General features: G+C 27.8%; 3 protein-coding genes across 9 annotated transcripts in view; 1 reads left to right on the top strand and 2 right to left on the bottom strand.

Moving 5' to 3' along the window:
* Positions 1 to 8: 8 nt before the first annotated feature.
* LOC145194089 (1-acylglycerol-3-phosphate O-acyltransferase ABHD5-like) lies at positions 9 to 2,989 on the bottom strand. The gene is made up of 4 exons (XM_080071681.2): positions 2,692 to 2,989; positions 2,086 to 2,613; positions 1,827 to 1,944; positions 9 to 760 (listed from the first exon to the last, which is right to left on the bottom strand). Exons 1-4 carry the CDS (start codon positions 2,762 to 2,764, stop codon positions 451 to 453), a joined length of 1,029 nt encoding a protein of 342 aa, XP_079927807.2. The 5' UTR covers positions 2,765 to 2,989; the 3' UTR covers positions 9 to 450.
* The window catches only part of LOC145194094 (1-acylglycerol-3-phosphate O-acyltransferase ABHD5-like), a 16,195-nt gene continuing 4,091 nt past the window's right edge, over positions 2,988 to 15,091 (bottom strand). Inside the window, exons 1-6 of one of the 2 annotated variants that reach the window (XM_090067777.1) lie at positions 6,997 to 7,161; positions 5,621 to 5,654; positions 4,816 to 4,983; positions 4,207 to 4,731; positions 3,981 to 4,098; positions 2,988 to 3,862 (exon numbers count right to left, since the gene is read on the bottom strand). In XM_090067777.1, coding sequence (XP_089923903.1) covers positions 3,547 to 3,862; positions 3,981 to 4,098; positions 4,207 to 4,731; positions 4,816 to 4,906 — 1,050 coding nt within the window. In that variant the 5' untranslated portion in view covers positions 4,907 to 4,983; positions 5,621 to 5,654; positions 6,997 to 7,161 and the 3' untranslated portion in view covers positions 2,988 to 3,546. Of the gene's footprint in view, positions 3,863 to 3,980; positions 4,099 to 4,206; positions 4,732 to 4,815; positions 4,984 to 5,620; positions 5,655 to 6,996; positions 7,894 to 8,030; positions 8,296 to 15,091 lie in introns of those variants that run through there. The other variant, XM_090067776.1, reaches the window with a different exon arrangement.
* The window catches only part of LOC145194173 (uncharacterized), a 17,224-nt gene continuing 10,673 nt past the window's right edge, over positions 8,541 to 15,091 (top strand). For 3 of the 6 annotated variants that reach the window (XR_016445329.1, XM_090067769.1, XM_090067774.1), the window contains exon 1: positions 8,710 to 10,738. Coding sequence is in view for 3 of the 6 variants with exons in the window: in XM_090067769.1 (XP_089923895.1) it covers positions 9,113 to 10,738 (1,626 nt within the window). In the remaining 3 variants the exon portion in view is untranslated. Of the gene's footprint in view, positions 8,621 to 8,709; positions 10,739 to 14,118; positions 14,220 to 15,091 lie in introns of those variants that run through there. The other 3 variants (XM_090067771.1, XM_090067770.1, XM_090067773.1) reach the window with 3 other exon arrangements.

Here is a 15,091-nt window from a genome sequence, read left to right as displayed (position 1 = left end):
TCTGGGTATGCATCAATGAAGGGAATTTTAATCTTTAAAATCTTCTAATTATTACAGTTAACGTATCCAGTCGAAGAAACATAAAGCATATACTTGTAAACACGTTGAAAACCGTTAAGTATAACTTTATTAGTCACATTAAAATAAATAATATAAATATTAAAAAACGAAAGAAAACTACAAAAAATTTTTTTAATTTGAATTTTTACTAGATAAAATCTTAGTCTTCGAAATTCCTATAGCTGGTTCTTATGGAGACAATCAAAACTCATTTTCTCTATTTCATGTTTCAAATAATTAGCAACTAGTTCACTTTAGAAACAGCGCGGTAGATATCAATTCCAAAAACAGACATTTTAGCTCTATTTTATATTTAATGCCGTTAGTTAAATAAAAAAAACATTTAGTCAGAGAGTTCTATCGAAATCAATCTCAATATATAATTATGGATTAAACTGGGGTTTCTTTCTTAGATTGAGAACAATTGCGACCATAACGACATGCTTGATCTACAAGCCTATTAAACTCATCAACCTGATCAGCATATATATGATGGCTAGCATTTGTAATCTCATGTATAGTTATGGAAGAGTCTTTAAGCAACTTCTTTACAGTGTTAAAGTCATAAAATTTAACGACCCAAGAGTCTGAACCATAGAGTATTGTGATCGGAACTTCAGGACACATCGCTTGAATTCGAAGATTCAGAGGACGGTTTGCAAATCCAATGGAAGATATGGAAAAAAAGGCAGTTTCTCCGCTAACAAAAACAAGTAAACAACAGTTAAAAGATAACTAAAACTTAAGTAATCTGTCGACACGCTAAACATACATGTATATTTTTGCTATCTTATGCTGGAAAGTCATTTTGTGTCACTGATTTCAAAAATGGCAGCCATTTTTAGCTATTACATCACATATTAATTCTATACCATACCCCTATTTTATGATGTGAAGTATAAACACATAGCAAAGCTAAGATAGGTTTCTAATTCCTATTACTAACCATTTTTAACAAATTTAAAATAACACAGCAGCCACAATTAAACTGGTAAAGATAAACATATTTATTAAGCAACTTATTTATGGAACAAATTTTCGTCTCCCTAAAAAGTTTTTTACATCATCCGCAAAAGATTTTCATGCTCTTTTCTCTATACCAGTCGCTAAAAACGTGTGAACTGAGTTTTTTATTAACTTTCTGATTTTTGGTCCACCACAGTCAGACCAGTAAATGCAAAACTAATGTACTTGAAACAGTCACCCGATACGTTTAGAGCTTTGACATTACTTCATTGGGTCTAATTTGATATGAAAGGGATGTGTCTATTTTTAAGAAAGTCACTTACTTTTTTAAAATTTTGTAAAAATATTCCAGAGCAGACCCACTTACAGCTTGATGTAATAAAACTGATGATATTTCTGAAATCAGTAACACCAACTTAGATCAGTCCTCAAACTTAAACTGAAAGTGGTTTGGGAAAAGTGAACAAACATCTTTTCAGTTTATTTTATGAGTTAAATTTTAGGGAAATTTATCAACTTTTTAAATTAGTGTTATCTAATGTATTTATATTGAATTCTTGATTAATAGAACTTTTTTCCAACAATTGCAACTCTTAAGCTTTTAATATGATTTGTTTGTTTTAGGCTAAAATAGTCATAAAAAAAAAAAAAAAAAAAAAAAAAAAAAATCAATAGTTAATTGCAATTTTTATTTAAAGCTTTTTCCAATTGTTAGATACCTTATATTTAACTGCAAGTTTTTTGATTTTTATACGCATGTTATCTATAAGTAAAAACATTTTAAAACTTGAATTACAAACCTTGGTTCTTGGGCATTACAATGATAAATATAATCTGTAACTCTAGTATCTCCATCTCCATATAACCTTTCATAGCGAGCTTTAATGTCTGGGCGAATCTTTGATATAAGTGAAGGACCTAAAAGATAACCAATCTCGTCTCATGAATCTTTATAAGGTTTAAAAAATATATTTTAGCTGTTGCTGTATAACTGTTGTTTTATATCAGTATCAAATGTGAAAAAGATTTAAATACTAAATATATATATAATAAACATACCACAAGGTCCTAAAGCCCGCACAATAGCTAGTGGATTAAATGATGAAACCAGTGCACTAAATACACATATCTTCCATTTTGAGACATAATTTTCCAGCACTTCTTTTTCAGGAAAACCCCAAGGATCAGCAAGAATCAAATGAACAACATTTTTGGGATATACCAAAGAATATAGCACAGCTAGATAACCTCCAAAGCTGTGTCCTAATAGAACAAATTCATCTAAACCAACTGCCTTTCTCCATGCTTCAATGGAATTCACAAACATATTTTCAACCTCCTCATGATCATTTGAAAACTTGGGCCTTGAGCTTCGTCCAAAACCCAACAGATCGATAGCATATACATCTCGGTTCTGAGACAATTCATCAAAATTAAGAGACCAAAAACCAGCCCCAGCAGCAAAACCATGAATTAACAATAAAGGTGCGTTACTACAGCTACCATTAGCAGATGAAATTTTATAAGTGCGTATTTGAAATCCATCAAAGATTTCTACAAAGTACTTCTTTATCTGAACTTGCACAGCTTAAAATATAAAAATCACTGCTTACATTACATCGTTTTATATAGAAATCTGATAAGAAGCAATTAATATTATGCTACCTGATAAAACTTTATCTTCAGATTCTTCCAAAAGTTTTTCAGATGTTGGTAACCAGCTAGGCATCCTTTGCATAGACTTTATGTATCAACCATGGTAAACATATCTTAGTACTACTTAATGTTTTTCTTCCTATGACTGTTTAAAATCCTTTCCTTTTTTTTTTTTTTAAAGTAAAGTGATAACTCCTATTAAACTAAAACAGTAAATTATCTTACTTTGTTATCATTACTTTGTTTGTTGAAATTTTGTGAAACAGTATCTTAATTCTAAAGTTTAAAGTAAACTACACAGCTAATAATATTTAACCAATATACTTTAATAAACTACAGTTACTTATACTTAAACTGTTTAATGTTATATTGTGTTCTGATGAGCAGATTGCTGCTGTAAACAGCAATAAATGTGTTTTTACATAAAAGTAAACAGAAGTAAAAATACTAAAATTTTTACACAATATATACATATAATCAAACAAATTTGAAAAATAACCCAAACAATATTTTACTCAACAACTTAACTAATATTGATTTTATAATCTTAAATGTTACATTTTATCACTATTTTGATAAAAAAATAATAAAATATTATTAAAAGCAACCTGTTAAAACACTGTAAAAATAACGATAAACAACTTTCTTCATGGATGAAAAATTTAACAGATTGTAATAGCAAATAAAGAAACTTCAATAGGGTAACATTTATGAAAATTATATATAAATATTCTATGTATAATATTTACAAACATGATTTGAGCATTATTAATATTTTAACTAGCCTATTAAAAGTGACTAAAAAGGTATGAATCTGAACTTGAATTGGCTTATTTGGAACCAAAACATCAAATTTGCACCAGATTAATTTTCGCTTGCATCATTTGGTTGCATTACTATTTCACCATTTGCTCTCTTGCATGCCTCTTGAACAGCACTATTGAATTCTAAAGGACAGTCTGCAAAAATATGATGGCCAGCACCATTTATTATCTTGACATTAACTTCTGATGGATAGCGAAGATACTTTATTGAATACCCTGAAGTAGTATCCATCCAAGACCTTGAACCAAACAAAACAGTCATGCAAACATCAGCATTGATTTCTTTAATTCTATGTATCATAGGATATTTAGCCCAGCCATAAGGTATACTCAAGGATTTAAAAGCCATTTCCCCACTACAAAAAAAAAAAAAAAAAAAGAACTCTTTTCATTCTTTATTGCATTCAAACATTTTTTGGAACAAATTAATTTGAATTGCACTTGACGTTTATTTTAAAAAGATAATTTTTCTACCTAGGAAATTGTGCATTGCAGTGATAAATATATTCAAAAACTCGGTTGTCATCTTTTCCAAAAACACACTCATACTTTTTCTTTAAGTCAGGCCGAGCCTTACTCACTAATGAAGGACCTGCACAAAAAAAATTGTGAATCTACTTGGCACTTTGCTTTTCTTAACTTTTTCTAACTAAAAAATTAAGAAAATTGTAATTTAAAAACATGATTAAAAAAAACTCACCCCATGGTCCTGCTGCTCTAACAACAGCTAAAGGATTAAATGGACTAACCAAAGCAACAATCACTTTTGCCCAAATAGGTATTTTAAAGTTTTCTTCCCCAGGAGGAGGTTTTTCTGGGATTCCCCAAGGATCAGCTAAAATTAAATGTTCAACTCTCTCTGGATACTGAATAGCATAGGAACAAGCCAAGTAAGCTCCAAAACTATGACCCAATAAGACAAACTTTTTTAAACCAACTTTGTCTCTCCACTCTTCAATTGACTGAACGTAAAAATTTTCTGCTTCTGCACCATCCACAGGAAAAGAAGGCCGAGAGCTTCGCCCAAAACCAAGCAAGTCAAATGCATAAACCTTTTGATTTTGTGAAAGCTCATCAATATTTAAAGCCCAAAATCCAATTCCTGCTCCAAAGCCATGCATTAATACCAGAGGTAATCGTTCTGAAACACTCTCTGTCTCAATTGTTCTGATTTCTTGTTTATTAAATATTGGGACAAAATAACTTTTAAAACTGGTGCGAATCTCTAAAGATAGAGAAAAGTAAAATTAGTAATAAAAAAAAAACTTCAATGTGAATATTTGTTAAAAATAGAGAAAAGAATTCTCACTTTCCAACATTTTTTTTTCAGCTTGTGCCAACCTGTTAATAGAAGTGGGTCTCCAACTCCACCTGCTAAAGATTTCTGTGCTTTCTTCCATTGTCAATTTAAATGAACCTGACACCAAATTGAAAATCCAATTCTTTTTAAGTGAAATAGCACTATGCTTTGACAACTCTAGTGAAAAAAAAATTCAATTATATTCATAAAACAAACAAAAGTTTCTCAATTATAAAACTTGTGTAATTTCTAAAATAATAATTTCTAAAATGATTTGCTTTAAAGATCTTGCATCAAGATTCTTGTAGGACTATGTCAAAACTTTATCAGGTTTATTGCGAATTTTAAACTACTGGATCAAACCATTTTGTAATATTTTCATTTCTGCTATAAATTTTTAACAATAAACTATTCTTTTGAATAGTTTATTCTAGTTAGATGAGTAAGGTTAGATGAGTAAGAAGCAGATTTCTTAACATTTTAAACTTTAGCTGAAAAAAGCTTTTCACTATTAGTTAGCTTTAACAATTTCATAGTGAAATTCATGTAATTGTCACATGTGTTTCTGTTACTTGAAATATTTTTGTTACATGCTCAGAGTAAAAGTTATAAAGAGCAATTTATAATTTGTAAATATGTACATGTCTTTTAAAAACTGTAAACAAAATGCCAACCAGATGTTGACATTGACTATATTGACTACGTACAAAATCAATCAATAATTAAGAGTGCTCAAAGATCTAGAGAATGTCTCTGAAGAAGAGATGGTAACTAAAATGGAAATATTATAAAGAGTAAAATCAATGTTACTTACAAAACATAAGTTTGGTAAAACTAGTTGTGGCAATCTAAAAACAGTGCAAACATTTTCTTTACTTTTAAAGAATTTGATAGCTGATTATCTAACCAATTTTTTGATAACATTAACGATACTCTACTGTATGCTTCAAGAGGAAGAAACAATACTATACAGCTATGATAAAAGATGCACAAATGAACTCAGATGGATGAACTTACAACAAGAAAGAACATTATTGAGATGTTGAAAAAAGCAATTGCTAAGTTTTTAAAAAGTAATTCTGCAAGAGGTATGGAGTATAGAACCAGATGAATGTGTCATGATGCCAGTTTCTTGGCAAACAGAATTATTAGTAAAATTGAAAAACAAAAAATGTAGAATGGCTCATACCAAAAAATGACACAATCTATATGAGCGTTCAGCTGGTTGCAATTGGAACTGACACATAAAACCTAAAAAATGTGCTGGACATTGTGAAATGCTAATATATCAAAGGATAGAAAATTTTTTGATATGCTGGCAGAAGAGTATTTTAAAAATGTCAATGTCACAATGATTCCCAGTAGCAAACACATAGCAGATGAACTTACAAGAATATCAACAAAATAGACAAAACATCACTATGCCATCAAAATGTGAGAAATCTTTTTTAAAAAAATTTCTGACATCTTGATGGCAAACAAATTCTTATAAACCTTCAACTATGATAAAACAAGTTCAGTCTAATACTAGCTCATATATTCTTTTCACATAAAATTTTTGCAAAATAACTGACAAGAGCAAAAATAATGAAAGACTTTCCTACTCCGGAAAGAGACCTAAATACTTAACATAATGTAGAGGTTTTATCAACTCCCATCAATTTTTTTTAAAAAATTGATTATTTGTGAAATAAACCGATATGTCCACATTAGAATTAGGACATATTGGTTTATTTCAAAAATAATCATAAGAAAGATATCTTCATGAACAAATCTTATGCTCAATGACTCAAGAAAGTATTTTACTAAGTTAAATGAACAAAATAAAAAGTGTTTCCTAGAAAAATTTCCAATACAAAATACCAAAACAAAAACCAAAACAGATTCTATATATAGTAAAAAGCTAATCAAAATACTAGCATTTTATATAATCAATAAATGCCTGCTATTCACCGATATATACACACCAAATACAATAAAGTAGTTGGCAATAAAGTAAAACAAGTAAATAATATATGGAGAGATATATGGAGATAAAACATAAATATAAATTTTATAGTTTCCTTTTTACGTTTTTAACGGTAAAAATATGTAGCTAAATAGCTGTTAATATTTGTCTATACGTCTAAGACTAAGTTTTTTACATTTGATAATGTGGCTGAGTGTGCGATTCAAAATATATATACATACCTAAGATTTTAAGGGAAAGTGTTTTTATCATCTAACTGCCACTTTGAATTGAATTAATTTGAGAATATGTTGGATAACAAAGATCATACTTAAATTTATGTTTAACTTGTCATTATATCCTACACTAATATTATACAACCTACAGAAAAAAGTTAGAGCGAGTATGTTTTGCTGTTATAATGACGTAATGTAAACCAATGCAATAGAGTCATGCGATGATCATCGTTTATACTCGTTTTACTCGTACTCATCTCGAAGTCGATGATGAGATAAAACCGTTTAGTGAAAAACGGCTACTTTTGGTGAGTTCAAGTCATTAATCGAAAAAACGAGAACTTTCGATGTTTTCACTGGAACTCTCAAAATTATTGATGAGACAGACCAAAAAATGTTTGTGTTCAGAAAATGTTGAAGTTATTTTTGTGTATAATTGGTGTGAGCATGGGACTTTTTCAAAAAAATGGGCTTCGACATCGACTCTGTATTTCGGACAATATAATATTTTGATTTCGTGATTTGATCGAAGGCCGTCCACACAGCCTTTACTTCGACTTCAAAGTAAAATGAAACGAAGAACTTCGCCTACCTTTGTCAGACCATCATTTAATTAAAATTATAAGCGCTATTGTAATAATAATTACTTTACTTAAACGCTTCTACCTTAATGTTTTAATTGCCATCACCCAATCTTTATTAACACTTCGCACATTATCGGATAACTTAGGTCTAATGTTTAATTAAATTTCAAAATTTTTAATCTAATAAAAAAAAACAAAAATTTTTTAAACAAAAAATGACAAAACAATGTCCATAGCCCAAAGCCCATCTGTGCGCCGACATCTACGTGGCAATAAATAGGTTGTGCCTCTGTAAGGAAGGGGTCTTTTCATCATTCACCTGAATCAACACAGATTAACTATTAGGAGAAATACTTTTATCATATGATATTGGACAAAGTTAAATCGAAGTTAGACGAAGTTTGAAATCTTAACAATAATTGAATAGAAAAAGTTGTCAACTTCAACTTCTTTTACCTTCTGTTTAGCTGGGTTCCCTATTGCATCGTACAACTTAGGGGCTTGATCCGGGTGCATTGATGAGGTGGTCGGATGATGTCGACGAATCTGGCCGGCGGATGGAGACGCCAAACACTTTGCAGATGATCCCGTCTGCTTCTGGACATTCATCGAAGAATTACAACACGACAGTGTTCCATCTTGCGACTCGCTTCCTGGAAGGTGTTCAAACTTCACCCTCATCCAAAGTCTGACACCACTTAGACTTCAATATTGATGTTATCTAAAATTCGGAGTAATAAGGAAATAGAAGTTCAGTTCTAAAACCTTTCGATCGTAAATTTATTTATATAGGTTTTACAACTAATTTTCTTATGCATGCAATTTTATAAATGTGTTATTCCAAACAATAATTATTGCAAATTGTTTTTTTTTAATTTCGTTATCAATTCTGGGCCGTCATGGTAAGTGACATTTAAAAAAAATTTACTTTCAAAAAATATCAAGGTTATGAAATTTAATCGTGTTACTAGGCGACAGTTCGCAACACGGTAACATTTATGAAGCGCCAATTAAAGATTTTTAATTCAATAAACATTTCTTTTAAAGTAATATATGCTCTTACTATTTATTTTTTTATCAAGATTTTCATATTTTTAAAATCATTTACTTTTCTTGCATGATGCTTTACATATGCGATGCTTTACAATAAAAAAAAATCAGGTGTTTTACCTCACTCCATCTGTGATATTAAAATGAATTAATAAAATACTCGAGACCGATTTATATGTCAAGATGTTTATAGGAGAGTGCGGAAAGGTAAACAAACAAAGAACTTATATGCGATGGGAAGAACAATAGTGTTTGCATCTGGCTAAAGGAAACAGAAATGTATAGACGGAAATAAACGTGTTATTAGTGTGGAGTGAGAAGTGAGCATGTATTTTTCGATAAGATTGTTTACATGTTTTCTGGCTGAATTAAACAAACTTATCTTTCTCCTACATCCCTTCCTACTTTGAAAATTGGTCAATGTCAATGTTGTAGATATTCATATGTACTAGATATAGTGTGGTAGCTTTAGCCTGTATTGATTTAAAATGGTCCAAGATGTAAGTAGCTGTAGCATTCCTGCTAAATCTGTATTTTCATTAAATGATGTTAATAACTCATGCTTCTTATGTGGATATGATAAAGCAATATGGACTCTGAACTCTAGACCAAATCAGGATAATGAACCATTTTTCCCATTTTTAAAAAATGAAAAGTCAGTGAAACCTTTTAAGTTAGATGTGAGTGGAAAATGTAGATCATGTAATATTTGTTATATCTTCTTAATTCAACAATGGAATTCTTATGAAATAAATAAGACTCCACATACAAAAAGACTATATTGGTTGAAAAATCCTCAAAATACCTTTTTTAACCAAGAAGAAGATCCTTCTGAAGAACAAAAGTTTACAGATAATTCTTTTTTGAATAAGAAAATTGACTCTAATTTTGTTAAAATTGCATCTGAGGATGAAGAAACTCGCATAAATAATTCTAAATGCGCAACATGCTCAGCAAAAATTCATGTTGTTCTTTTAAAATACATATATACTAGCCAACAGAACAATTCAAATATTCCATTTTTTGCAGATATATTATGTAAAGAAGAAAAAAATGATTCTAGCAATGACAAAATTGGCATATGCCCAGCCTGTCATGAAATTTTAACCAGGCAATGGATTTTTTATGAGAAAAATGATGTTCCATTAAATATAAGAAAGTACATAATCAACAAAGTATTTGCAAGAAGCATAGTTCATGAATTTCCTTGTTATTTATGTCATGAACTTCTTAAACCTGATCAGCAACAAATAATTTATTGTAAGTTCATTAAAAATGCTCCCTACTTTCCATTCTTAAAGAATTTAATTCCACCTTCAAAATGTTTTCCTATTACAGAGAAAGGATTTACATTTTGCTGCATGGAATGTAAACATTTTCTTCACAGACAATGGGAAGAGTTTGAAAAATCTAGTGTAAAACAAGAAGAAAGAGTATACTTAACAAAAAAAGACCAAGAAATAGTTAAATCTAGTTTTGTTCAAATTCTTAAGCAAACATGTTTTATATGCTTAAAAACTGTTGATTATGAACAAATGAAGAAAGTTCATTTTGGTTTTGGATCAAATATAAATACAGATTTTCTTGTATCATATTTTAAAGCCAATAAATTACCTTACAATAATAAGTTAAGCAATAAACTGACTTGCAAAACATGTTTTGCTAAACTCAAAAGTGAATGGATACTATATCACAGCTCACTATTTGACCCAAACAAAGAAGAGGGAGTGTGTGAAATTTGTATGAAATGTTGTAAAAAATCAGCAATAAATGAACTTTCTGTTGTTGCTGCCAATGAATTTTTAATTAATGAACCATATTTTCCTGCATTACAGCATTTATGTAAGCCAGATAAAGTAACAGTTGGAGCTTGCCAAGCATGTTCTGAAAACTTGTTAAAACAGTGGGAATGCAAAAGCACTTTGTTACACACTCGAGTAGAAGACTTTATTTGTTCTTTATGTGAAAATGTTGTTAATAACCAGTATGTTAGCTTGCAAAGTATATTTAAACTAAACCATGGAATACTTCTAAATTCCAATCCGCTTTGTGTAAGAATTGGTGACCAAGTAATTGTGTGTAAAGAATGCAAAGAGAAAAACTTTGAATATACTGTAAGTAAACATGCTTTTAACATTTTTGATATATATATATATATATATATATATATATATATATATATATATATATATATATATATATATATATATATATATATATATATATATATATATATATATATATATATATAGACACACACATGCACACACTCATGTAAGCATACCACAGGAATCATTATAGATTTTAATTGAGGTATACAGGTGCCCTAAATGTATTTTAATCCCCCCAAAAAAATTATTCACTGGCAAGTACAAAGGTTTCTTTGATACTTGGGCACATTTGCTGAAAGATTTACAAGAAACTTTTTTTTAGGACTACTTGATAGTCCCAGCACAACAAAGTATGTTAAGACTCTGAGTCTTGAAATAAACTTTTTAACAAGAAATAACATGACTGTCATGTTATTTTTCCAAGACCAAATAGTTTTTTTTTTAATTGAAATATTCAAGACATTTTTCAAAAAAATCTTGAGACATTGAAAATGTGAATAAAGTTTTCTTGATATTTCTTGAAAAAATCAAGAAACTTTTTTTGTCCTTATGTCTTACGGATGATAACATTTATTTGTATTTTGAGGCCTCTTTGCATTTACAAAATGCTTACACCACTTTTCCAGCACTAACCATGATATCATTATCTGGGGGGTTTAGTTTGTTTAAGGCAAATATCATTTTTCTTTTAATATTGTTTTTCTTTGATAGTTTTACTTTATAATTGAATTTCAAAATCTAAATCTTAAGTAGAAGGGTTGTAGTTTTCAAATAACATGTTGCAAATTTCTTGGTTGCAGTTGACAGGCATTTTCTTTCTAAGTGTTTTCACTTTAGAAATTAGGTGGTTGTTGAGAGATGTAGTTAAAAGATGTCTTCTTTTTGCATCTACAGAATTATTATATTTTTCTAATTTTTCATGTTTTCAAAAGCAACTTTTTTTTGATATATCAAAAAAAAGAAAGTATGTAACATGACGAATTTGAAACAGTCCTTTTGGGATTAAATGAAGGATTATATGCTCAGAATAGTTTTATGTTTTTTGAATCTTATTCCAAAACTTGCTCAAGGGCCTGAATATCAGGGTTTCCTAATACCTTAACTTTGTGTTAAAGTCTTTATTTTTTCATAATTATTTTTTATATTATACTAATCTAAATTTGTTATCTTTAGCTTAGTTTTTAGTAATATATAATTTCGGAGGTTCTGAGTCATGTATATTTTGCAATTCACACAAATGCAATAATTTAAACCAATTGAAAATTGCATCTAAACAGTAAACAAGATACTGATAATTTTTTATCTGTAAATTTTGAAACTGTATATATATATATATATATATATATATATATATATATATATATATATATATATATATATATATATATATATATATATATATATATATATATATATATATATATATATGTATATTATATATATATATATATATATGTATATATACTGAAAATTTTATAACTGTATATATATATATATATATATATATATATATATATATATATATATATATATATATATATATATGTTGTGTGGCTGCTACTGAAAGTTAATGAAAACAAGTGCCTTACCCCTAGTTCTTTTCCTTTTTTAAAATACTTCATCTAGTTATTCATGTCTGTTTTATAAATTTGCAGGAGAGTAAACCTCTACATTATTAACAAGTTTATAATTGATATCAAGATATAAACCTCTTTATTCATTTATGATTTTGTTTTTTTTAAAGTAATATTGCATTTCTAATTACTAATTTTTTATCAGTGTAAAGTAAATGTTTTCTACATTTCATTTACAAGTTCTGCAACTTTGCAGTGATATTGCTTTCTAACTAATACATATTTTATATTTGTAGCTAAATAAGTTTTTCGTATAATGTATATACAGTGATGTACTTTTTAACATATCTGGTGATAAAACTGTTTAAGTAATTAATCATCATCACTATCATCACCAGTGTTATTATTTACAAGAATAAGTTTTGCAATTCTTAAAAAATTCCAATAATCCAAATTTTTTATATTGCAAATCTTTTTTTTTTTTTTTTTTTTTTCTTATTTCAGCATCTTTATGTTGATACACATTCAGACTTTTTTTTTGAGCCTCTCTTTACTTCCCTGTATCATTTTTGACAATAAATGAATTCTATGCCAAAAAAAGTTTTTTATACAATGTATTGTTGCACTAATAACATAAATAAATATAAGTAAACATTAATGTATTAAGATAACTTAGTATGTGTCTGCAGTATAACATATTTTCAGTTATACATATATTTTAGATATACGTAATTGTAATTGTCCACTTTAATATAAATTAACCACTTTAAACAGTTTGAATTTCTTTATTAAATGCATTTTTAAATAGGTAAAACATTTACTGAAATAAAGATGAATTTTTCAGCTGCCTTTTTTTCTTTTAAAATATTCTATTTATTATTTAATGGTTTTTCAAATGATGTAGGGAAAGAGAAAAGAAATTAATGCTTTAAAGTTTTTTTATTTTTGTCTGAACTATTTTCTTTATTAGATAGGAACACATCTGTTTAATACATACTTTGCTTTATCTTAACTTAACATGTGTATACATTATGTGTGTGTGTGTGTATATATATATGTATATATATATATATATATACTATATACTATATATACTATATATATATGCATTCACTGACACATATGCTCATATCCACAATTAAGTTATGTAGTACTATAAAGTACTGTTTCTTTTTACCTAAAAGTGTTTTTTTTGTTTGTTTTTTTTCACAGATTTTTTTTATTGGGTGTTGTGTTGGTTTATTTATCATTAGTTGAATAAAGTAACTACAATATAAACATGTTTTTATAATAGTCAATTGCAATACAATTTCTTTTACTTAACAGATTATAATCAGAGAGATTCTTTACTGTTCACTCTTGGTTTTAGCTGTTTTATTTTTATATCTAATTTCTTTGTCTTTCATGGTTTTGAAAAACTAAAAATACTTCTTTATTTTGTAATTGTGTAAGAACAGTGTTATTCCTTAATCAAATGAAGCTGTTCTTTTCTGAGAAATTGTTTTGTTGATAATTTTTTTGTGGTAAAGAATAGTCTTGAAGAAAACTCATAAAAGGATATGCAATGGAGTGTTATAGCTAAACATGTGTTTTTATTTAAATTTTTAAAAATTTTTTGTATAAAAATTATCAATAGATTTTTTGGATTTAAGATCTTTGGGTTGTTTTTAGTGTATATTTGTGACCAGCTTATTTTCTTTTTTATTTAAAAATTTTTTTTTTTTTTTTAAATATTTACTTTACAGCTGTTACTTAATTTTTTTTTATATTCTCTTGATTATAATATATTCTCTTGATTGTTTGTGTGTTTGTATGTGTGCCTGTGTTGTGTTTCTGTATTGTCTGTATATATGTGTTTGTGTGTGTAAGAGCATCATTTCGAACAGAGATTATACTCACATATTACACAGGTATTAACATGCTGAAAATTCAGTCTTTGATATATAATGAATAAGTTTTTTTTTATATTAATTTTATTTTATGTTCTGTGTTACATAAAAAAAAAAGTTGAATAAGTCTATAATTATACAGCTTTGAAAAAAATGTAAATATGTATGATGTATTTTTTCCATATTTAAAAGGGTTAGATAAAAAAACAAGAGTTTTTATTAGATAAAATTTTTTCCTGAGGTGTTCAGTCAACTGTCTGATGATCTTAGTTTTAGAAATTGTATAGTGCTTTTTATTCAAGAGATAAAATTGTTTTATATGCTAAAAATACTAGTCAAATAGAAATTCCTATTAAACTGCAAGTCTGCAACAAGAAACAAAATCTTATTTAAATTCACATTTTAGCAAGTATGCAGCAGATGTATGTTAGAAAAACTACAAAATTGTACAAATACTGCAAAATTTATTTTGTTTAAGAAAAAAATTATGTGACAACTTTTGCAAATTTAAAGAAAGCTCTAATGAATTTAATATACTTCTGCTTTTAATTTAAGATGCAATGATTTTTTTCTCTGTTTTTGTAAGAACATTCATTAAATTTTTGTATACCTTAATGTAGTTTTATTTTAATGTGAATAACATAAACTCAATATCTGCATGAGGTTGCATATGTATAATATTAAAAATTAAGATAAAAACGGAGTCTGGTATTTGCAAGATTTGCACAGATTACTTTATATCCTGATTTTAATCCCAGGTTTTTTTTTCTTTCTTTTTTTTTTTTGTATAAAAAAAAGTACTTTCATAGGAATATTAATTAATGCAACAATTTTAATTTAGTATTAGTTTTAATTATCAAGATAGAGTCATTTATTTTAGCTTTAATTTTAAT

This window comes from Hydra viridissima, unplaced genomic scaffold (genome assembly GCF_058129835.1).
Source record: "Hydra viridissima isolate aposymbiotic clone 2 unplaced genomic scaffold, HvirCarnegie_v1 scaffold_12, whole genome shotgun sequence".
In the NCBI taxonomy this organism is placed as follows: domain Eukaryota; kingdom Metazoa; phylum Cnidaria; class Hydrozoa; order Anthoathecata; family Hydridae; genus Hydra; species Hydra viridissima.
The sequence above is the reverse complement of the archived record's forward strand: the minus strand, read 5'-3'. Positions and strand labels throughout refer to the sequence as shown.

Coding starts and splice junctions, on each gene's coding strand:
- LOC145194089 (XM_080071681.2), bottom strand. CDS start 2,764: ATGCAAAGGATGCCTAGCTGGTTACCAACATCTGAAAAACTTTTGGAA. Junction 1,945..2,085: donor GCGGGCTTTAGGACCTTGTG/GTATGTTTATTA, acceptor GTTATCTTTTAG/GTCCTTCACTTATATCAAAG. Junction 761..1,826: donor TGTAATGCCCAAGAACCAAG/GTTTGTAATTCA, acceptor TGTTTTTGTTAG/CGGAGAAACTGCCTTTTTTT.